The 24,129-nt window shown below is 44.1% G+C and overlaps 3 protein-coding genes across 4 annotated transcripts; all 3 read right to left on the minus strand.

The window, feature by feature from the left end:
- Window positions 1-1,480: 1,480 nt before the first annotated feature.
- On the minus strand, window positions 1,481-7,596 carry LOC123087290 (ankyrin-1). The gene is made up of 10 exons (XM_044509266.1): window positions 7,321-7,596; window positions 6,952-7,113; window positions 6,638-6,769; window positions 5,526-5,665; window positions 4,610-4,720; window positions 4,400-4,492; window positions 3,041-3,139; window positions 2,222-2,392; window positions 2,050-2,129; window positions 1,481-1,793 (listed from the first exon to the last, which is right to left on the minus strand). The coding sequence occupies exons 1-10, from the start codon at window positions 7,472-7,474 to the stop codon at window positions 1,730-1,732; spliced, it is 1,206 nt and encodes a 401-aa protein (XP_044365201.1). The 5' UTR covers window positions 7,475-7,596; the 3' UTR covers window positions 1,481-1,729.
- Window positions 7,597-9,097: 1,501 nt separating this feature from the next.
- On the minus strand, window positions 9,098-11,758 carry LOC123087292 (protein STIP1 homolog). 2 transcript variants are annotated; one of them, XM_044509271.1, is made up of 6 exons: window positions 11,581-11,758; window positions 11,364-11,459; window positions 10,832-10,933; window positions 9,883-10,053; window positions 9,718-9,797; window positions 9,098-9,557 (listed from the first exon to the last, which is right to left on the minus strand). In XM_044509271.1, the coding sequence occupies exons 2-6, from the start codon at window positions 11,364-11,366 to the stop codon at window positions 9,443-9,445; spliced, it is 471 nt and encodes a 156-aa protein (XP_044365206.1). In that variant the 5' UTR covers window positions 11,367-11,459; window positions 11,581-11,758; the 3' UTR covers window positions 9,098-9,442. The 2 variants fall into 2 exon arrangements, with proteins under 2 accessions (XP_044365206.1, XP_044365207.1); XM_044509272.1 differs by having other exon boundaries at window positions 11,364-11,484; window positions 11,581-11,725.
- Window positions 11,759-12,517: 759 nt separating this feature from the next.
- Window positions 12,518-14,493, minus strand: LOC123083969 (uncharacterized). Its single transcript, XM_044505808.1, has 4 exons — window positions 14,488-14,493; window positions 13,318-14,220; window positions 13,079-13,234; window positions 12,518-12,949 (listed from the first exon to the last, which is right to left on the minus strand). Exons 1-4 carry the CDS (start codon window positions 14,491-14,493, stop codon window positions 12,518-12,520), a joined length of 1,497 nt encoding a protein of 498 aa, XP_044361743.1.
- Between the last annotated feature and the right edge of the window lie 9,636 nt (window positions 14,494-24,129).

Below are 24,129 nucleotides of genomic sequence, written 5' to 3' on the forward strand. Positions count from 1 at the left end.
GAGGCGGCCATGGCCAATCTTGTGCAGCGTGGGGAAACGATGGACGCGAACGAAAGCGGCCAGATGGAGGCAGCCTCCCTCCTCTCACACGAGCACGGTGGCCGCCTTGTCGTTCGTAGCCATCTCGACCGCCGGGCACGTGGGCAAAGTGAAGTTTGACTTTTTTCGAATGTACACAAATTGCGTACCATATTTTTTATAGAAGAAAGAAATGGTTCTACAAGAATCCTCACGATGATGTGAACATCAACGATAGGTACTCTCACACCATGCACCCTATCTAGCCTACTCTCTCACAAAAAGTTGCAATCCTACTCCATTAAAGGCTAACTTCCAATCTCTTAGTTCGCCAAGAATCGTGTTAGCGAGGCCAGCAGCACCATTTTGTTGTTCGGGTGTTACGTTGCTTCCATAGTGACCATGCCGTGCAAATGACAAAACTGTCAAATCCCCTTTTCTTGGTCGTTTGGAAGCTAGCTCGATGCCGGAGCCACCAGTCTAGAAAAGTGCCTGTCACCAATGTGTGCTCTGCATTGTCTTCATTCTGGAGGCAGGTGAGCCGAGGGCTAATCTTGGAGTCCGTGGCGAGCTTGGTCAAATTCAAATATAGAGAAGCTTGGACTTCATTTTTTTAATACGCCTCATATTTTTGGAACAGAGAGATCAAGTACTGTCATTGAAAGAAAAATAGGTTCAACACTTGGTATCATTTGAAACATTCAAGGCTAATACTCCCTCCTCTTTATTTACTGCATATTAGCTTTGACTTCAGTCAAACTTTATAAAGTTTGACCAGGTTTACAAAAAACAATACGAACATTTATGTTTCTTGATGAATCTAACGGTTTTGCTTTGGCATTGTATATGTTAATAATTTTTTCATAAACTTGGTCGAAATTTATAAAGTTTGATTTTAGCTTTCTATAAACATTACGACTTCAATTCACCTTGCACCATTTTATCGTACTTTGTTGTAGCGTAGTTTCTCAGCCTGGTGCCCAGGAGGAAGTACGCCAGTCTGTTTTTTTTATCAGACAACTAATTATTCTAGGCCATCTTTTGTTGGAGAATACTTATCTGCTTCCAAATTTCTGGGAGGGAGCATTTGGCGTTAGGGGTCATCAGTGGAGACTGAGGACCAGATCTGGATGATATCCCAGGACAGAGGGTTTACCATTCCCAGCAGTCCATGACTCATGCTGAAAATTGGAATGGGCCGCATAACGGACATCTTCGTCTACACTAGGGCAGTTTCAAAGTCCCCGAGATTCCACAAAGCACAGCGAGCTACCACCCGCAGAGAAGCTCGATGGATCGGTTCGCCCAACAACAGAAACTTCTATCGACGAACGGATGGATCGGTTCGCCCAACAACAGAAACTTCTATCGACGAACGGATGGATCGGTTCGCCCAACAACAGAAACTTCTATCGACGAACGGATCACAACAGACAGTACACAAACTAAGGAACAATGCCCATTGAGATGACAAACGTGGTGGTCCTCCTTCGCTGCAGACAGGAAACGAAAATTCCACTTCCACTCGACCGGGTCTACTAGGGCATTCTGCAACAGCGCCATTGACACACGAACCAGAGTGATCGACTAGTCACCGAGTGCCATCTCACTACCACTACGGTACCCAAAAGAAGATAAGTACGTTTCCTGGCAGGCTAGCACTAGGATAGATATTTACACGAAACAGGGCAGGGCGATCGACGGTTTTCCTCTAATCAGATGGCTTGGAGCCTTTTCCAGCCAAGTGGTCCTTCTTAATTCCCTCAATTGCTTCCCTGCAAACATGAGCCAAGTCAAGTTAGTTCCCTCATCGGCGCCCGGGTTAGAGCAGTCCGCAAATGCGCATCAACAAACACGAAGCGGGATTCTCGGTTCCGTCTCTCCCACCACTCTAAATTGGTAGCGATCATGTACTACACGGAGAAAAAAAGAAACCAAAGTGTACATATACTAGCGAACTTATCAAAACCCAACAAGGTCACATCACTGGAGAGATTCTTGGAAAGAGGAGCACGAGTCAGGATAGCTTACATGAACGCTTTCTCCATCTCAACATTTTCAGGGTCCACCTGCAGCCCAGCCATGAATGCATCACTAGCTCCTTTGTAGTCCTACCAATGGGAGGTCGGCAGATTATAGTGTGTGTATACAGGGAGATGCCATGCAACCAAGTGCAGGGTGAGTAATCTGTGACTTATCTGACCTCGAGCGACAGGAGAGCAGCGCCTTTCCTGTAGTAACCTTTGATCCATTCGGGCCGCAGTTTTATGCAAGTGTTAGCATCGCGCACAGCCTTATCTGCTTCAGTCATTTGCAGGTAGCAAAGGCTCCTGTTTGAGTACAGAGTTGCATCACTAGGGTCCAGCTCAATCGCCTACATCAAAACAGAGAATTGAAAATGGTGAGGGACGTGTCATTGTCATAAGCAAACAGGTCTTTATAGCGAAAGAACGGAACGGCATATGTCTGTTATAACTTGCACATGGCTACTTATGTATGCCTGACAAGAGCCTTTACCCAAGTTAACAAGACAACATTGGTTCCGTAAGTCCATGCCTGTGACTATCATCAATATCATTAGGGCTGTTCACAATTTATGATGGTTCTGAACTGAAACTGAGAACCAATATTTCGAGAGAGCTGCTGAAACTGATTTGAACCGTTCCCAGCAGCCATGTCTGTGTCATGGGCTCATGGCTGTTGAAGGTTTCCAAACAACATAACATGTGTCCAGACTTGGCTGGAGAGTGGAGATCTTATAATACTGTCGTGGATTCAACTATCATTGTACTTCACAGAGTTACTTGGCTTATATCTAGACATATTATACCTGGAGACTGTCAAATAAGTACACTCTTGATTCCATCAATGAACAGATATTTTGAAACAGAAACCCCAATGTTTGTATAATGAGAGAATAAGGTGTAGTGTAGAAGTTTCATGCGTATGCTGATATGCATCTTGCAAAGACCTTGAGGAGCATAACGAATACTCATACATCATTCTTCAGATCACTACTAACCTCGGTGTAGAACTTTGACGCGCCATGGTAGTCCTTTCTCTTAATAGCTTTCTCGGCATATGATTTCAACTGAAGATTTGTATTTTTTTCATGCTTAACCTAAATCATAGAGACAAATTAATAAGACAAGCAAAATATACATACAAAATGTACAATGTTCACTGAAGATTAAAGAAGTTTCTTTTTGTGCCAAAAAAGACATTGTTTGATGATGAAACTTCATATAACAACGGAAGACTCATAACCAACTAGGTTGAACTGTTTGTTTAACCAAGCCGAACAGTTGTAGACAGATAATTAGAGGATAGAGTTTGGGACGGATTTTCCACTGGGCAACGAAATGCACGTCTTTGCATCAAAATTGAAGTCTACATATAACACTCACTCATGTCCATCTCTCATTCAAAATGATGAAAGATACTTTTTTGAGCCAGGAGCAAGCGCTCCTGAGCTCTGTTAGTAGTTACCTAAGTTAAAAATAGTGGGCTACGGCAAAAAGTGACAGCCCCAAAATAAGCTACATAGGAGCTAAAGCACCCCTAAATGGTACTCCCTCTGTCTCATAATATAAGAACGTTTTTGCAAGCTAACATAGCTTGCAAAAACGTCTTATATTGTGGGACGGAGGGAGTATTTACCAAGGGAGTATGTAGGAAGAGTTTGTGTCAAACTAGGAGTTCTTATCTTTTTTGACGAAACCTCGTCAGAGGGCGGGGAGCTCCCGCATTTGCATATAGAAGAAGAGAGTTGGTCCGGTTAATAAGGGAAACCGGACCCAAAAACCATACATGCATCGGTTAATTAAGGGAAACCGGCGAAGACCACACACCCATGTTAATAAGGGAGTTCTTATCTTAGTTATATCCAACCCAGCATCAACTGCACCCAAGTATTCCAGAGTTCATATCCAATTAGGAGTCCTAAGATGGAATGAGTGGTTTGGTTGAGATTTATTGCATCCAAGGGAGATTTCTATTGTACTCTATATTTATAATATAGGGATATTACTAACCTTGAGCACTACCAGTACAAATCAAATTTCTGAAGTAAATCAGACCAAATCCTCAATTGTCAAGGACTGGAGGGAATAAGAAACAATCTTGCTCAGTGACAGATAAGATCTGAGAGGATTAGTCGTTTGATCAAGGGGCGATACATGATTTACTTCATCAGATGACTCAGGGGTAGATTTGCATGTGAGAACCGAAATAGTAGGAAATAGGTGTTACATGCTAGATATGTCCCCGATCCCCTAGATAATGGCAGTGACTAAGAAAACTGCAAGCACTAGAAGACACAATCAGGTAAAAATGCAACAAAACTCACACAAATATGTGTGATATTAGGGTCTGCACCAACCTTTGACAGGTACTTGACACAATCAGTTAAGCCATAACGTTTTGCTATTACCAACGGAGTTTCACTATTAGCAGAATTTACATCTGCGCCTGCCTGTAGATATGGATCATATAAAATCAAAAGTTATGGACTATGCAATGCATGTGATAGATTAATATCATAAGAAAACTATATGTATTAACATGAGGTCAAGGTGGACAGTTACCAGACCTCCACAAGCAGCTTGACACACTTCAGTGAAGTAGATTCAGGTACTCCTGAATCGGTACCATGAAGTGCTTCAGTCAGCGGAGTACTTCCCTCTTCTGAGACCTTGTTCGGCTACATTTTTCATTACAGAAAATCTTTAGTGTAAAATATCAACTTCAGTATAGGCAGATATTGAATGCTTAAAAATAATAGATGGAAATTAGAATAGAGACACACAACATGTTTCTGTTCTCATGATTCTCCTTTTATCTGGAAGTGGGATGACAGAAATATCATTGGCCATGCTAATGACAGTTTGCAATAAATATTTTATATACTCCCTCCGTTTCAAATTACTCATCGTAGAAATAGATGTATCTAGAACTAAAATACATCTAGATACATCCATACCCGCGACAAGTAATTCGGAACGGAGGGAGTAGATTGCTAAGCCTCAGCTGGAAAGACAGTTCTGTCAACCTAACCAGTGTTTATGACATAGTAATAGTACAAGACAGAATACACTATGCTAATCAAATAAGAAATACACATGTTAAAGCAGGAATCTATCCAGCTTCTGCATATGAACAAGGGGATCACAAGCTGTACATTTGACATAAATATCTGCTATAACATCATGAAAGAATTGAAGATCACACAGCTAGGAAAAGTAAGCAATGGTACAGAGTAGCATGAAGTATGACCTGCGGAAAAGCCATTTGAACCGCCATTTTAGCTAACTACTCTATATGTGATTTTGAACTAATATTAGTTAGAACTTAGAAATATAAGAGATGAAAATCTACAGCTATGATAAAAGGCTGTGATAAGATTAAGGCGTGGAACCGCAATCCAACATACTAAATGATGATGAATCTGCATCCTAACAAGGTAGCATATAAAGCACAGATACAAAAACATGAAATATACTCATTACATCTGCATGGTGCTCCAACAGAACTTTCATGACACCAATCATCCCATAGCCAGCAGCGAAATGTAGTGGTGTCAGACCAATATAAGCTACATCAATACTAGCTCCTCTAGATAGCAACAATTGTGCTGCTTCATCACGCCCTAGACATGGTGCAGAAAAAAAAAACAAGTTAATGTTACAATGAAAAATAAGCATTTCTTGCACAACAAAAGAAATGTATTCTTAAACATCATCAAGAACCACCACCTGCATGCCTTGGCTAGAGGCCAGGCATCAGTTAGCAACGTCATGATTATTTTGGTGAAACTATTTAAGAGACACGACATGGATAGGATAGGGGTGTCATAAACAGGGGTGCATGGAAGTTAGCTATCCAAGTGCCAGAACCATAACTAGGTTTCGAGATCTTATAGGTTTCAACTCTAGTCTACCCAAACTTGATTGGGATTGAAAGGCATTGTCGTTGCTTTTTCATTTATAAGGGACATGCCAATGCTATAGAACTGAAAAGAACAAGCACAAAATAAGAGCAAAGTATTAATCCACAGGGAGAACAAATAAGACCATACATATGTTATCGTTTTGTTATAATAATGAGACACAAACACAAAATAAGACCAGACGTGTTAGCTTTGTTTACTGGGGACCGGGCGTATTAATTCGTAGGGAGAACAAACTGAACTGAAACTGTAAATGACACCATCTGCTAAAGTCACATGACCAAGTTCATCTAATATGCCATGAAAATAGAATAAAAGAAGTAGGAATACTAGTTTGCTAATTATCAGAACCAGACTGAACATCGCCTCAGTGAGGGTTTGAAATGTAATTTGTAAGCTTACAGGGTTGGATAGCACCAAAAATCAGCATGAACTGTGCAAAATAGCCAAATCGATTTCTTATAAACTACACTTCTGGTAGAAGTGCAAGAATTCAGCATCTAAGATAGAACAAAAACTAGAAGCCACACAAATGATCAAATTGCATTAGTGAGGAGTTGAAGACTGTTCAGGAGAACAACGAGTCGCTCCTTCAAATCTTGTTTGCACAGCAACCAACTAACTGGTAAACAAGTCTAAATACAGAAAGCTTAGTGTTCGCGCAGAAGTGACCATGTTTTGCAGCATGCTGAAGAGGATAATGGCCTGAATTGGCTGGCTTATTCGGATCGCCCCCCTTGTCCAGAAGGTACCTCATAACATGCATTCTTCCATCCGCTGCAGCAGCAGCCAAAGCAGTTACACCTGCCAATATAAAATCACAAACAAGTAACTAGTGCTTCTTAGAGTATCTGAAACTGATGCGCTGAATTTTACTGAAATATACACACAAACTGAAAGATGGCGCACACTAGCAACATTGCGAAATCGAGCATAACCGTAACAAGAACACGGAATCAACCAGCACGGAGAAAGCGCGCGCATACCGGCTTGGCTGCCAGCATTGACATCGAAGCCCAGCTCCTCCACCATGCACCTGACGGCGTCCAGTTTCCCCAAGCGTGCCGCGGTCTGGAAAGGGCCCGCGCCGACGAGACACACATCGGCAAGCCAGGCCATCCCCTTGGCGTCCCTGCCGCTCGCCAGCTCTTCAATACAACACGGAGAAATCTGATGTGAGAGACATGGACGGCGGCGCTACATTGCAGAGCGAAAGGAGCAGACGCACGCGCGGACCGCCCCGTCCATTCCCCCCAAACCAAAACCCTAGCAGACGCGAGGCGGCATTGGAGGGAGGGAGGGGGCGGCGCGCGGGCAGACGGTTGACGGATTGGATCGAGGGGGAGGTCGCTCACCCCTGAGGCGGGGAAGGTCGCCCTGGAAGGCCGCGTCGAAGAAGGCCATCTGCGGCGAGCCCTCGCTCGGGAGGCGTGGGTACCCGCCGTACGGACGGTCGCGTCGAATGGCTCTCTCGAAGCCGAGCGCAACTCTAAAGTCTGCGCACTCCATTGCCGCCGGCGACGGGCTGTGCCGCCTCGAACCGCCGTCGCTTTGCCGCCGCCTCGGAGAGTCGAGAGTTGTGGGGGTTTGGGAAGCAGAAGAAGCGGCGACGAATATTGAAGTCGCTCCAAAGGACCAAAATGCAGAGGACCACCTCGTGCGCATTCTCCTAGAACAACAAACGGCCCATTCACTTTACAAAAATTTCAAATCAAAAGGAATATGAAAAGTAAAGATTAGGATGCAATATATTTTATCCCCCCCCCCCCCCCTCCATGGCAACTACGGAAAACCTTTCTCCCCTCGATCTCCGTCGGGGAGCCCGTGGATTCGCCTCCCGTCCGCCTGCCGCTCCGGCGGCTAGTGTCGGGAGGGGATTTCTGGTGTCTCGGCTTCTGTTAGTAGATAGGTAGGGTTTTTAGCGTAGTGGTGTCGTTTGGACGAATGCGGCGCTTGTTTTTCGAGTCAGTCTTCTGGCTTCCGACCCTCCTCAAGTTTGTCCATTGGAACGGATTAGACGGAGTTTTAGCGTAAATTCCTACCGGCTTCTCAGGGCAGAGAGATTAGGGTTTTTCGTCGTGCGTACGCAACGGCACTATTTGATGTCAGGTTCTTTAGATCAATTAAGGATTCAAAGGCGATGACCACGGCTCCAAGCGCTGGTCCTTAGGGGCATGTGCACGAAGATTCCTCGACAATCATCGACAAGGTTAGTCCAGCTCCGGCATGGGAGCCGCGACAACGGCACGTTGGCGACTCGTTTTGACGGCGGAAATGATCGTTCCATGGTCTATGAATCTCGATGTGATTTTTATTATGTTTTTAGGTGCTTTTGTACTTCCGATGAATTTTTAGAATAAATCTGATCCTTTTCATAAGAAAAATTAGGATGCCTGCCTCCTCCCATCCTTAGAAATTTTTCAAGTACGTTGATTTAAATATCTCCATGAGTTTCTAGATATAGACCTTTTAGATATTTCAATATAAATTACATCGCACGATGTATAAGACATATTTTAGAGTGTATATTCACTCATTTTTCTTGTATGTACTTGTATTGGAATCTCTAAGAGGGCTCAGACCGATCTCAAATGCCCGGACCGACTGGCGCGTTCGCCACATCGTATCCGGCCCAAATTGGCCCACCCGACCTCACATATATTCATCCCCAACTGTTTCCTGGACCAAACCCTAGTCATTACACTCCATTCAACCCCACCAACCAAACGCCCGGCTGTCCGGCACCCCTCATATCTAGCCCAAATATTGGGCGGCCCGGGCACGTCCTCCATGTCAGCCTGGCCCACCACCGACCCCACGTTGTCCCCATAAAAAATCCCAATTCGTCCCCTCTCCGAACCATAGCTCACTCCACTGTCCTCTCTTGCTCCGTCCCCTCCTCTCCCCTCCCCAATTCTGATCGAATCCTACGAGATGTCGAGCTCCGGCAGCCACTTGGGCTCCGACCTCTACGAGGAGCTGGCCACGGATAGTGAGTGAGGTTTTTTTTTTGTAGTGCCATTTGATATTCTGATTGATGCCGGCTCGTGAGTATAGAGAGGCAATGCTTCTAACTTGATCAGTGAAAACGAACTGTTGTACACAGGATCACAAACTGATAGCGTCATAGTGTGATGCATCGTACAAACGAAATTCTGATTTCTGAGAGCTCTAGCACATCATGAGCCATAAGATCATACATACCGAGTACATTTGACGATAAATAGGATGACAGATAGCTGCTAATATCGGTGATAGCTAGGCTAACAGATAGCTGCCAGTTTTGGTGATAAAACTGGACCAAGTTGCAATGGAAGTGGTCATTGCAAACGGTGCAATTGAAAAAGCAATCTCACAGTCTCACAGCTACAGTGTACATTTCCTCAATATTGTGTGAAATTCAGTCAAATCCATAGTGATGCAAGCGGTGGCTGGCTGTGGCTTAGTACAATCCCCTACGTACGTTGTTGGAGCAGCTCAACGGGTGTTGCGGCCACGCCCTTTGCGTGCCTGTTTTTCTCTAGCTGGATGGCTTGAAGCATTTTCTCTTTTTTTGGCCATGTCATCCTTTTTCATCGCCTCAACTGCCTCCCTGCAACCAGGGAAAAAACAAAACTGGTTTGTCAGCCCTTCAATTTAGGCATCAATTATATTTTACCCTCACAAACACAAGCATTTCAATTCAAGAAACAAAGGAGGAGTTGGAGTTTCCTTCTTATTAGAAAAGGCTGAAACATAATTTAGGAGCTTACTGCAATACTTTCTCCATCTCGGTGTTTCCAGGGTCCAGTTTCAGTCCGGCCTCGAATGCGTCACATGCTTCTTTGTACTCCTAAAGATGGACAGCTAGGCAAATTATACGAGTGGAGGCGATGGCATACACACACAAGTGCAGATCAGGAAACTAGAATTCTCACCTTGAACGACATGAGAGCAGCTCCTTTCCTGTAGTAACCTTTTAACCATTCGGGCCGCAGTTTTATGCAGGTGTTAGCATCACGCAATGCCTTACCTGCTTCAGTCATTTGCAGGTAGCAAAGGCTCCTGTTTGCGTACAGCGTCGCATCACTAGGGTCCAGCTCAATTGCCTGCATATCAGCAATAAAATACAGGTTAACAGGACAATAGTGATTCCAAGTATATCAGCAATAACATACAGGTTAACAAGACAATACTGATTCCAAGTATATCAGCAATGACAAGCAGGTTTATTTAGTGATGCTTCAAGTTGGTATCAGTATGAACCTGAGAACCGAGGTTTCTCAAACCTCTGGACCTATGACTGCTGAAGCCTTATTTTTTCAAATAAGAGAGGGCTGCTGAAGCGTTATTTGTTTGTGCTGTTGCCAGAGCTAATGCCTTAATGGCTATCAAAGGTTTACAGACAACAAGAATATACAATACTCCCTCCATAAACTAATATAAGAGCTTTTAGATCACTAAAATAGTGATCTAAACGCTCTTATACTAATTTACAGAGGGAGTACATCTCAAATTCGTCCGGAGTAGCAGATAGATATTTGGCTTAGAGTTGGACAGATTATCAACTGAAATAATTCAAATGGTGGAAGTCCTGTCAACAATACCAAAACATATAATAAAATACTCCCTCTGTACAACACAAGCAGAATCTCTCCTTGTATGTTTACAGGAAAGGTGAAAAAAGTTTTGCGCACATGCATATTGTAAGGAACATAAATCCAAACAAACAAATGCTACTGTTTTTACTCTCCACCTTATTTTTATAAGATAAGAACACAAAAGAGATAGATTAAACAACCATATATACATCACATCAGGTCAACAAGTAATGCTACAAAGATTGAGTATTCCTCACGTGCACAATTTATCCACATCAATACTAACCTCGCTGTAGAATGCGGACGCGCCACGGTAATTCTTTCTCTTAACAGCTATGTCACCGCAAAGTTTCAGCTCAGCCTTTGTGTTTTTATCATCTTGCTCATCCTAAATCATGGACATTATTAGTTAAGCCAAGCAAAATAAAGATGCAAAATGTACAAGGTTGATGAATATTGAAAAGGTAAACTGAGAAAGCAGACTAACAGTACGCAGATCGATTCTCTGAACTTAACTGAGTCATACAGAGTTGAAACACAAGAATATCAACTAGCCCGTTTTCAAAAACAGGGAGAACAAAGCGCAACATATGAAAAATACACGCTGCAAACTGGGTTTTTTTTTTAGACACTAGTGCCTCGCAGAATTAGCCTAAATGTGCTGCAAAACTCGCATTTGGTTTGAGACATCCATCAAAGGTCAGTCCGTTAAGCAAACATTGTTTGAGTGGAAGGGGATGGAACCAACTTCCAGCCGTGAATGGCGAAGAACTGGGAGACGGAACCCAAAATTGAACTGGGAGATGAAGTAAACTCACCATCCTTGCCTTGCCGCCTATGGAGCCTGCCGTGGATCGCCTCCTTCTGCCTGCTTCTGATCGTCGCACACTGCTGCTGGGTTTCTGGGTTTCGGCCTGCTATCACCGATGAGACAGATAGCTGGGCTTAAAAAATTAATCATCTACCCGTTGCAGCCTAATCGCTATCAGGCGAAGGAAATTCGTTGAGGTGGAGACAGACTATACTAGCACACACCTGAACCTGCCGAGCGTGGTGGGGTCGAGGGTCGGGGATGGTGGCGCTGGCGCGGCGATCTTCCTCTCCGATGCGGGGTGGGAACGGCGGTCGCCGCAGTAGCGAGGAACTGTGGCGGCGATTTAGGTCTCGGGTCGGGTCGGGTGTGGGCAGGCTGTGCGGCTTCCCTCAATCAGCAGCGATGCGTTGATTGCAGGCCTTGGGCAGCTGGGCCTGTGCGTGCAAATCAATAGCCCATCTAGGTCCGAACTTGGCCCAGGGCGCGACTATGTCTCCCAAATCTCTTCTCTCTATTCCCTCAAAAAAAAAATCTCTTCTCTCTAATTAAAGAGTACTTTGTCTCAAAAAATAATAAGTAAAGAGTACTTTTACAAAGGCCACTCTCATCTGATATTCTGATTGATGCCGGCTCGTGAGTATAGAGAGGCAATGCTTCTAACTTGATCAGTGAAAACGAACTGTTGTACACAAGAGCACAAACTGATAGTGTCATAGTGTGATGCATCGTACGGACGAAATTCAAGAATCACATGGGAGAAATAGCATGATGTTCAACAGTTATCTATAATTGCATGTTTCTTCTATAGTTTTTTTATACCCAACAGTTATATTTGCTCTGCTTCCATGTTTGCAGAGGTGGGTTGGTGCCGCTCCCGGTCTGCATTTTCATTGTAAATACTGTAGTTTAGCAAGATAAGTCATGCTATTCATGTTTCTTGTTTTGAAACTACCAACGACACGTTCATGGCCCAAATGTTTCCTCTAACTTTATAATGGCTCAATCATTCAGTACTCATCATCCTTTCATCGTAACACAAAACAGAAAAATACAGTTCAGACGGCCAAAATAAAATGAGAACTGTTAATAACCAAAGTACTAACAAACACTTCCAAAAGTTCAAAGCAACCACTGTTGATAGTACAGTTCACTGTTAAATCAACCACTTGTTGCGTCAAAGTGTGAGCACTGTGGGTAAAGCTTTTTTGCTTGATGGTCAGCCCTTATCGTCTTGTTGGAGTGGATTATGGCAAACGACTCAATCCCCGCGGTGATTCTCTTCTTCAGTGAAATCTTCTGCCTTTTAGTCCAGGCGAACCTGGTGGGCTTCTTGTCCTGGCAGTTGCCGCACTCCAACTCCAACCTACTATAGAGGAACACATCCTCTAGATTGACCGCTGCCACCATGACACGTCTGACATAATTAACAGCATAATCTTCAGATTCAAAGCCAAAGATGACGAGTGTGACCAAACTGTGGTGTTGGAAATCAGCTGCAGCCGCGCTCCACTCTACACCCTTGTTCTCACTATACGATTCCTTTTTTCTCTTCTCCTCATCCATTTCCATTGAACACAAATCATCCCAGACCTGCATCTCAGCAATAGGACAAAGATAAAAATAAACTGTCTTTAGCCATATATAATACGTGGTAAGAAAACCATGAAAAACTAATATCAAGCACATGTGGCTAAAAGAGAACTTTAGGAAAGCACATACTGTCATGTATAGCTCCTTCAGTAAGGGTGCAGCTTCAAGAATAAACATTGTCCAGGTGAGATCATACCCTTCAGGAAGTTTAACAAGGTTCACAAACCTTAGTTGGCGGAACACAGATGCCAGATCTTGCGTTGGACATTCTGGCTGCACCCAAATCTGCAAATAATATACACATGATAAGATGACCAGAGCAGAGAAGAAGTGAAGCCACAGCTAGGAAAGCAACAATCTTGGCTTACCATTTCGGACCTAAACCCCAACTTCAGAACTCGTGGAGAGGCACTGCCAAGAAACCTACTTAACTTGACCATCTTGTTGTAACTAAGGGCAACATTTGTGAGGCTTACAGACTCGAGCAACGGAACATGACCAAGAACCAGTGGATCTTGGAAATCTATCCAACCGTCAAAGACTATGCTTGTGAGCTGAGGGAGCCAGTTCAGCTTAACTTGCTCGAGACGACAATATACGATACAAAGCTCACTGAGATTAGCGTGTTCAACCTGCAGGGTGCTATGATCACCAGAGTCACAATTGTACAAGTGCATACGCTTCAGCCGCTTGCAAGTGGTGAGGATGCTGGATATGTCTGACTCACCAAATCTCAAATTCCCTATGTTGAGACTAGTGAGACCACCAAATGCAACTGGAGAAGCATCAAAGAACAACATGAATCGTCTCTCCCAGATGACCAGTTCTTCATCATCATCAATTTCATCATCGTCATCCTTCCTTGTCCTAACACAAAATTTGGCATTCTTGACTAGGTGCGTCGCCATGGCATGACCAACGGCGTGCCCGATGGATATGGGGATATCATCTACCAAGTGGAACGTCATGGACAGAAGGCCGATGGTGTGTTCACCTGGATTTCTGCGCGCCAGCACGCTCTTTGTTGCCTGAACCACGGCTGCATTGATCCGAACCAATTCATCGTCAGAGATGTTGGCACTGCTGCGTGACGCGTCCTTGGGCAGGAAGTCTAGAGAACTTATTATAAGCCGAGAGAGCTTGGCGCAGAGCTGACCCCACCGACTTGAGAGGACGATGGTTCTTGCAGCATCGCGTACACTGAGTCGGTCAAAAATGTTGACCAGAATGTCATCCGGCAATGCGCTGAGCCTGTCATCTTTATTGCCTTTCTGCAATTGGCATGGACATCAATAAGAGTTGATTTCAGACTTAGTAAAGCAATTTCTACACAGTTGCAAAGATGCAATTTCAATGATAAAAGACACAGACTTGCATATGTTTTTGCCATACCAAAACTGCAATTATCAAATATACAATTTTGATTCAGTCGCAAAGATGCAATTTTTACAGTCATAAAAATGCAATTTTGATGTGAAGTGCAAACTCTCTGAAAAGAAAGGATCCGGCAAGGAAAAGAGGACAATGAACTCACTCACCCCCATGGCTCCCGCGTAGATCCGCCGATGCTCGAGAAGAATTATCACGAACAAGGAAATATAATAATAATGCTTTTATTATTGCCTCTAGGGCATATTTCCAACAGTCTCCCACTTGCACTAGAGTCAATAATCTAGTTACATTGTGATGAATCGAACACCCATAGAATTCTGGTGTTGATCATGTTTTGCTCTAGGGAGAGGTTTAGTTAACGGATCTGCTATATTCAGGTCCGTATGTACTTTACAAATCTCTATGTCTCCATCTTGAACATTTTCACGAATGGAGTTGAAGCGACGCTTGATGTGCCTTGTCTTCTTGTGAAACCTGGGCTCCTTGGCAAGTGCAATAGCGCCAGTGTTGTCACAGAAGAGCTTGATCGGCCCCGACGCATTGGGTATGACTCCTAGGTCGGTGATGAACTCCTTCACCCATATTGCTTCATGTGCTGCCTCCGAGGCTGCCATGTACTCCGCTTCACATGTAGATCCCGCCACGACGCTTTGCTTGCAACTGCACCAGCTTACTGCCCCACCATTCAAAATATACACGTATCCGGCTTGTGACTTAGAGTCATCCAGATCTGTGTCGAAGCTAGAGTCGACGTAACCCTTTACGACGAGCTCTTCGTCACCTCCATAAACGAGAAACATTTCCTTAGTCCTTTTCAGGTACTTCAGGATATTCTTGACCACTGTACAGTGTTCCTTGCCGGGATTACTTTGATACCTTCCTACCAAACTTACGGCAAGGTTAACATCAGGTCTGGTACACAGCATGGCATACATAAAAGAACCTATGGCTGAGCCATAGGGGATGACGCTCATCTCTTCTATATCTTCTGCCGTGGTCGGATATTGAGCTGAGCTCAATTTCATACCTTGTAATACAGGCAAGAACCCCTTCTTGGATTGATCCATATTGAACTTCTTCAATATCTTATCAAGATATGTGCTTTGTGAAAGACCTATGAGGCGTCTTGATCTATCTCTATAGATTTTGATGCCTAATATATAAGCAGCTTCTCCAAGGTCCTTCATTGAAAAACTTTTATTCAAGTAGGCCTTGATGCTGTCCAAGAGTTCTATATCATTTCCCATCAAAAGTATGTCATCTACATATAATATGAGAAATGCTACAGAGCTCCCACTCACTTTCTTGTAAACGCAGGCTTCTCCATAAGTCTGTGTAAACCCAAACGCTTTGATCATCTCATCAAAGCGAATGTTCCAACTCCGAGATGCTTGCACCAGCCCATAAATCGAGCGTTGGAGCTTGCACACTTTGTCAGCATTCTTAGGATCGACAAAACCTTCCGGCTGTATCATATACAATTCTTCCTTAAGGAAACCATTAAGGAATGCCGTTTTGACGTCCATTTGCCATATTTCGTAATCATAGAATGCGGCAATTGCTAACATGATTCGGACGGAATTCAGCTTCGCTACCGGCGAGAAAGTCTCATCGTAGTCAACCCCTTGAACTTGTCGATAACCCTTAGCGACAAGCCGAGCTTTATAGATGGTCACATTACCATCCGCGTCTGTCTTCTTCTTAAAGATCCACTTATTTTCTATGGCTCGCCGCTCAACGGGCAAGTCAGTCAAAGTCCATACTTTGTTTTCATACATGGATCCTATCTCGGATTTCATGGCTTCCAGCCATTTGTCGGAATCCGGGCCCGCCATCGCTTCTTCATAGTTCGAAGGTTCACCGTTGTCTAACAGCATGATTTCCAAGACAGGGTTGCCGTACCACTCTGGCGCGGAACGTGTCCTTGTGGACCTTCGAATTTCAGTAGGGGCTTGATCAGAAGTATCTTGATCATTATCATTAACTTCCTCTCTAGTCGGTGCAGGCACCTCAGGAACATTTTCTTGAGTTGCGCCATTTTCCGGTTCAAGAGGTAATACTTCATCAAGCTCTACTTTCCTCCCACTTACTTCTTTCGAGAGAAACTCTTTCTCCAGAAAGGACCCATTCTTGGCAACAAAGATCTTGCCTTCGGATCTTAGGTAGAAGGTGTACCCAATAGTTTCTTTTGGGTACCCTATGAAGACGCATTTTTCCGATTTGGGTTCGAGCTTTTCAGGTTGAAGTTTCTTGACATAAGCATCGCATCCCCAAACTTTTAGAAACGACAGCTTAGGTTTCTTCCCAAACCATAATTCATACGGTGTCGTCTCAACGGATTTCGACGGAGCCCTATTTAAAGTGAATGCGGCAGTTTCTAAAGCATAGCCCCAAAAGGAAAGCGGTAAATCGGTAAGAGACATCATAGATCGCACCATATCTAACAGAGTGCGATTACGACGTTCGGACACACCATTACGCTGAGGTGTTCCAAGCGGCGTGAGTTGTGAAACTATTCCACATTTTCTTAAGTGTGCCCCAAACTCGTGACTCAAGTATTCTCCTCCACGATCTGATCGTAGAAACTTAATTTTCCTGTCACGTTGATTTTCAACCTCACTCTGAAATTCCTTGAACTTTTCAAAGGTTTCAGACTTGTGTTTCATTAAGTAGATATACCCATACCTACTTAAATCATCAGTGAGGGTGAGAACATAACGATAGCCACCGCGAGCCTCAACACTCATTGGACCGCACACATCAGTATGTATGATTTCCAATAAGTCGGTTGCTCGCTCCATTGTTCCTGAGAACGGAGTCTTGGTCATTTTACCCATAAGGCATGGTTCGCATGTGTCAAATGATTCATAATCAAGAGACTCTAAAAGTCCATCAGCATGGAGCTTCTTCATGCGTTTGACACCTATGTGACCAAGGCGACAGTGCCACAGGTATGTGGGACTATCATTATCAACCTTACTTCTTTTGGTACTCACATTATGAACATGTGTAGCATCACGTTCGAGATTCATAAAGAATAAACCATTCACCATAGGAGCATGACCATAAAACATATCTCTCATAAAAATGGAACAACCATTATTCTCAGATTTAAAAGAGTAGCCATCTCGAATTAAACGAGATCCTGATACAATGTTCATGCTCAAAGCTGGCACTAAATAACAATTATTAAGGTTTAAAACTAATCCCGAAGGGAGATGCAGAGGTAGCGTGCCGACGGCGATCACATTGACCTTGGAACCATTCCCGACGCGCATCGTCACCTCGTCCTTTGCCAGTTTCCGCTTATTCCGCAGCCCCTGCTTTGAGTTACAAATGTGAGCAACTGCACCGGTATCAAATACCCAGGAGCTACTACGGGCACTAGTAAGGTACACATCAATTACATGTATATCACATATACCTTTTGTTTTGCCGGCCTTCTTATCCGCTAAGTACTTAGGGCAGTTCCGCTTCCAGTGACCGCTTCCCTTGCAATAAAAGCACTCAGTCTCGGGCTTGGGTCCATTCTTTGGCTTCTTCCCGACAGCTTGCTTACCGGGCGCGGCAACCTCTTTGCCGTCCTTCTTGAAGTTCTTTTTACCCTTGCCTTTCTTGAACTTAGTGGTTTTATTGACCATCAACACTTGATGTTCCTTCCTGACTTCTACCTCTGCTGATTTCAGCATAGCAAATACTTCAGGAATGGTCTTTTCCATCCCCTGCATATTAAAGTTCATCACAAAGCTCTTGTAGCTTGGTGGAAGCGACTGGAGGATTCTGTCAATGACCGCATCATCCGGGAGATTAACTCCCAGCTGAGTCAAGCGGTTATGCAACCCAGACATAGTGAGTATGTGCTCACTGACAGAACTGTTTTCCTCCATCTTACAGCTGAAGAATTTATCGGAGACTTCATATCTCTCGACCCGGGCATGAGCTTGGAAAACCATTTTCAGCTCTTCGAACATCTCATATGCTCCATGTCTCTCAAAACGCTTTTGGAGCCCCGGCTCTAGGCTGTAAAGCATGCCGCACTGAACGAGGGAGTAGTCATCGAAACGTGCCTTCCAAGCGTTCATAACATCTTGTTCTGCAGGGAGAACGGGTGCGTCACCAAGCGGTGCTTGTAGGACATAATCTTTCTTGGCAGCTATGAGGATGATCCTCAGGTTTCGGACCCAGTCCGTATAGTTGCTGCCATCGTCTTTCAGCTTAGTTTTCTCTAGGAACGCGTTGAAGTTGAGGACTACGTTGGCCATTTGATCTACAAGACATATTGTAAAATATTTAGACTAAGTTCATGATAATTAAGTTCAACTAATCAAATTATTAGTGAACTCCCACTTAGATTAGACATCCCTCTAGTCATCTAAGTATTACATGATCCGAGTTAAACTAGACCGTGTCCGATCATCACGTGAGACGGACTAGTCAACATCGGTGAACATCTTCATGTTGATCGTATCTTCTATACGACTCATGCTCGACCTTTCGGTCTTCTGTGTTCCGAGGCCATGTCTGTACAAGCTAGGCTCATCAAGTCAACCTAAGTGTTTGCATGTGTAAATCTGTCTTACACCCGTTGTATGTGAACGTCTGAATAAAACACCCGATCATCACGTGGTGTTTTGAAACAGCGAACTGTCGCAACGGTGCACAGTTAGGGGGAACACTTCTTGAAATTAGTATGAGGGATCACCTTATTTACTATCGTCGTTCTAAGTAAACAAGATGCAAAACATGATAAACATCACATGCAATCAAATAATAAACGTGACATGATATGGCCAATATCACACAGCTCCTTTGATCTCCATCTTGGGGCTCCATGATCATCTTGTCACCGGCTTGACACCATGATCTCCATCATCATGATCTCCATCATCGTGTCTCCATGAAGTTGCTCGCCAACTATTACTTCTACTACTATGGCTAACGCGTTTAGCAATAAAGCAAAGTAATTTACATGGCGTTTCTTGATGACACGCAGGTCATATAAAAGAATAAAGACAACTCCTATGGCTCCTGCCGGTTGTCATACTCATCGACATGCAAGTCGTGATTCCTATTACAATAGCATGAACATATCATACATCACATATAGATCATTCATCATTCATCACAACTTTGGCCATATCATATCACAAACCACTTGCTGCAAAAACAAGTTAGACGTCCTCTGATTGTTGTTGCAAGTTTTACGTGGCTGAATTAGGGTTCTAGCAAGAACGTTTTCTTACCTACGTTAAAGCCACAACGTGATTTGTCAACTTCTATTTACCCTTCATAAGGACCCTGTTCATCGATTCCGCTCCAACTAAAGTAGGAGAGACAGACACCCGCCAGCCACCTTATGCAACTAGTGCATGTTAGTCGGTGGAACCGGTCTCACATAAGCGTACGTGTAAGGTTGGTCCGGGCCGCTTCATCCCACAATACCGCTAAAGCAAGAAAGGACTAGTAACGGCAAGAAAGTTGACAAATCTACGCCCACAATAAATTATGTTCTACTCGCGCAAGAAGAACTACGCATAGACCTAGCTCATGATGCCACTGTTGGGGAACGTTGCAGAAAACAAAACTTTTCCTACTCGTTTCACCAAGATCATCTAGGAGTTCATCTAGCAACGAGTGATTAGATGCATCTACATACCTTTGTAGATCGCGAGCGGAAGCGTTCAAAAGAACGGTGATGATGTAGTTGTACTCGACGTGATCCAAATCACCGATGACCAGCGCCGAACGGACGGCACCTCCGCGTTCAACACACGTACGGGACGGGAGACGTCTCCTCCTTCTTGATCCATCAAGGGGGAAGGAGAGGTTGATGAAGATCCAGCAGCACGACGGCGTGGTGGTGGATGCAGGGCGTCACAGCAGCAGGGCTTCGCCGAGACTACGAGGGAGAGACGTAACGGGGGGGAGGTGGAGGCGCCAGGGGCTGGTCTGAAATCCCTCCTCTCCCCCCTACTATATATAGGGGTGCCAGGGGGGGCGCCGGCCCTAGTAGATGGCATCTACTAGGGGGGCGGCGGCCAAGGGGAGGTTTCCCTCCCCCCAAGGCACCTAGGGGTGCCTTCCACCACTAGGACTCCTCCTAGGGGAAAACCGTAGGCGCATGGGCCTATAGGGGCTGGTGCCCTTGGCCCATCTAGGCCAAGGCGCACCCCCTACAGCCCATGTGGCCCTCCGGGACAGGTGGCCCCACCCGGTGGGCCCCCGGGACCCTTCCGGTGGTCCCGGTACAATACCGATAACACCGAAACTTGTCCCGATGCCCGAAACTGCATTTCCTATATATAATTCTTTACCTCCGGACCATTCCAGAACTCCTCGTGACGTCCGGGATCTCATCCGGGACTCCGAACAACATTCGGGTTACTGCATATACATATCTTCATAACCCTAGCGTCACCGAACCTTAAGTGTGTAGACCCTACGGGTTCGGGAGACAAGCAGACATGACCGAGATGACTCTCCGGTCAATAACCAACAGCGGGATCTGGATACCCATGTTGGCTCCCACATGCTCCACGATGATCTCATCGGATGAACCACGATGTCGAGGATTCAAACAATCCCGTACGCTATTCCCTTTGTCTATCGATATGTTACTTGCCCGAGATTCGATCGTCGGTATCCCAATACCTCGTTCAATCTCGTTACCGGCAAGTCACTTTACTCGTACCGTAATGCATGATCCCGTGACCAGACACTTGGTCACTCTGAGCTCATTATGATGATGCATTACCGAGTGGGCCCAGTGATACCTCTCCGTCATACGGAGTGACAAATCCCAGTCTTGATCCATGTCACCCAACAGACACTTTCGGAGATACCCGTAGTCTACCTTTATAGTCACCCAGTTACGTTGTGACGTTTGGCATACCCAAAGCACTCCTACGGTATCCGGGAGTTACACGATCTCATGGTCTAAGGAAAAGATACTTGACATTAGAAAACTCTAGCAAACAAACTATACGATCTTGTGCTATGTTTAGGATTGGGTCTTGTCCATCACATCATTCTCCCAATGATGTGATCTCGTTATCAATGACATCCAGTGTCCATAGTCAGGAAACCATGACTATCTGTTGATCAACGAGCTAGTCAACTAGAGGCTCACTAGGGACATGTTGGTGTCTGTTATTCACACATGTATTACGATTTCCGGATAACACAATTATAGCATGAATAAAGACAATTATCACGAACAAGGAAATATAATAATAATGCTTTTATTATTGCCTCTAGGGCATATTTCCAACATATACCTCAAGTCCACACAATGTCTACACATTTATCTGCAGAATCAAATGATGAGTGCGCCAATGAAATGGAAGACGAGGACATCTTGGAAGCTCAAATGCATGACGATGTGCTTCCACCTGACCGACGCAAGAAGCGAGGACGTCCGAGGACAGCAAGGCTCAAATCTGTTGCGGAAGGTGGTGTAGGTAAACAACGGAAATGTTCATTCTGCCATGAGAAAGGACACTACAGAACTGGATGTCCTCAAAACCTAGAGAATTTGACAAGGCCAAAGATTAATAAAGTCTGCAAGAAGTGCCAACTTCCTGGCCATAACACTTCCACATGTGGCGATCCTCCTTTACATACCTGATACGTTTCAGTACAAGTGTATTAGTTTTCTTCCAAAATTTCCTTCATCTTATTGAAGCATGTACTCTTCGTCCTTAATAATAACAGTGCCAAGATATTTATGATTTCACATTGATTTTGTTTTTTGCATAACACTAAGCAATGGTCGTGCTAATCTAGTGTCGTCCTCTCTGCCAACTGTTTAATGTGTGTGTTCTGACTGAGTATCATCCTACTATCTGTTGTTATCTCCATTGCCATACCTTGCTCATGTTTGTAGATACCCAATGTTTCTCGATATCTAAAAGGTAAATATGTGATTAAAGCTTCTAGACGATAAGGCAACGGAAAAGATATTTGATAAACTTCAACAAAGCAAAATCTTCTTACAAAGTATTACGTCATACCCAACTATTTTTGATAGTATTACTTCTGAATTATTTCTAATTATATGTACAAATACCTATATGACCCAGACTAGAAAAATGGCTAACATTCAACAATTAATGATTTTTGCAAATATTAGTAGTGATCCTTTATATTTTACCTATCAGCTACCATACATGCCATTGCGTGCGGGAATTATTTCGGTTTCATTATTTCAAAAAAATTACATTAATTAGAGGCCCATCTTTGGAAGGTATTTCATTGCCTAGTTATACCATTTCCATAATACACACGCCCTGCAAAAAATTTGGAAGGTATCCGACGGGAAATCAGTTCGGTTTAATTTCGCCAAAAACGATTGACCATTGATGACAGCCCTATTTTTTGGAAGGCAATACCCTTTCCATGTTATACCCTTTCCAAAACCATGTATCATTTTGGTATGTTTTTTCAAAAAAGATGGACCATTAATGCACATTCCACGCCATTCAACTTTCATAGCAAGGTATTCAATTCGCATGCATCAATTATTTTTGGAAAGTTTGTATGGAGTATGAATTACAAACAGACATATGGAAACTAATTTTCTTACTGATGGATATAAAATGCATAAAATATACACCTATTTCTTAACGGGTCATACCCAATATCAGATCTAATGGCATCTAGGCAAGGTGCCTGGGCACCTAGGTGTCCCAAACTGTCGTCCTATATATATATATATATATATATAGCTGCTGGGTTCTCGCCACCAATGGAAACTCGGAAACTGAATTCGAAAGAGGGCCTGATTCTGATTGTAATCCGGGAAGGACTGCTTTGATTCCGGCCGGATTGCCGCTAAAAAAGGGAGCCGCTTCGATTGCGGACTGCGGCTCGGAGAGGAGCCGCTTGATTGCTTCGATTGCCGGTTGCAGCTCGGAGCGGAGCCGGTCGATTGCTGATCGCCGCTCCCAAAAGAGCTGCTGCTCTTGCTGCTTCGATTGGGGACTGCAGCCCCCGCTTTGGGAGCTGCTTATTTGGTCGACTCTTCGCAAGCAGCAATGGATCCTCATTCGAGGCCTCCGACGGCAATTGCGACAGCGCGACGGGGGAGATCGGTGCAGGGCAGGCGGCGGCGCATAACTGACTCCCGATCCCCTTTGCTCTCTCTCTCTCTCTCTCTCTCTCTCTCTGGTGAAACCCTAGGTGGGAGGGGGCGGCCTCCTATATGCCGCTTACAGGGAGAGGGAGTGCCCCGTGTCGGCCGGCCCATTAGCAGCGCGAGACTGCACTGGAGCGCTGCACCGACACTGTAACGGTGGACCGAGGTGCTGTGCTAACGTTTTTAAAAAATTGAGAACAACTTCGGAACAGTACGGAGCATTTTTAAACAATTTTTTATATTTTATGAAATTCGGCACTGTTTTATGGAAAAGCTAACAAATTTTGAAAATCTTAATAACATTTTAAAAAATAGACTTTCAAATTCAAACATTGTTTGAAAAATAAAATAAATTTGTTCACGCTTCTTGAAAAATGTGAAATTTTGAATATTTTTTGAAAACATGTGAACAATTTTGAACCATTTTTTAAATTGGGAACATTTTTTGAAAAAACGAACCATTTTTAGTTCCTTAATGTTTTAATTCCAACTATCTTTTGAAGATTGAAAATTTTGAATTAAGAAAACCAAAAAGAGAAGAACCGGAAAATATAGGAAAAAAACCAAACCGGAAACTTTTGGACGGTTCCCAAAACCGGTAACCAGGATCCAATTGCTCCTAAATGGGTTGGGCCATGTCGGTCGCTCGGCT

This window comes from Triticum aestivum, chromosome 4A, assembly GCF_018294505.1.
Source record: "Triticum aestivum cultivar Chinese Spring chromosome 4A, IWGSC CS RefSeq v2.1, whole genome shotgun sequence".
NCBI classification, from domain to species: domain Eukaryota; kingdom Viridiplantae; phylum Streptophyta; class Magnoliopsida; order Poales; family Poaceae; genus Triticum; species Triticum aestivum.

Coding starts and splice junctions, on each gene's coding strand:
- LOC123083969 (XM_044505808.1), bottom strand. Junction 13,235..13,317: donor TGGGGTTTAGGTCCGAAATG/GTAAGCCAAGAT, acceptor TATTATTTGCAG/ATTTGGGTGCAGCCAGAATG. Junction 12,950..13,078: donor TGAAGGAGCTATACATGACA/GTATGTGCTTTC, acceptor GCTGAGATGCAG/GTCTGGGATGATTTGTGTTC.
- LOC123087290 (XM_044509266.1), bottom strand. CDS start 7,474: ATGGAGTGCGCAGACTTTAGAGTTGCGCTCGGCTTCGAGAGAGCCATT. Junction 4,493..4,609: donor GTGTCAAGCTGCTTGTGGAG/GTCTGGTAACTG, acceptor CCATATCTACAG/GCAGGCGCAGATGTAAATTC. Junction 3,140..4,399: donor GTGTCAAGTACCTGTCAAAG/GTTGGTGCAGAC, acceptor TCTATGATTTAG/GTTAAGCATGAAAAAAATAC.
- LOC123087292 (XM_044509271.1), bottom strand. Junction 10,054..10,831: donor CGTCCGCATTCTACAGCGAG/GTTAGTATTGAT, acceptor GCTGATATGCAG/GCAATTGAGCTGGACCCTAG. Junction 9,798..9,882: donor CTGCTCTCATGTCGTTCAAG/GTGAGAATTCTA, acceptor GTCCATCTTTAG/GAGTACAAAGAAGCATGTGA.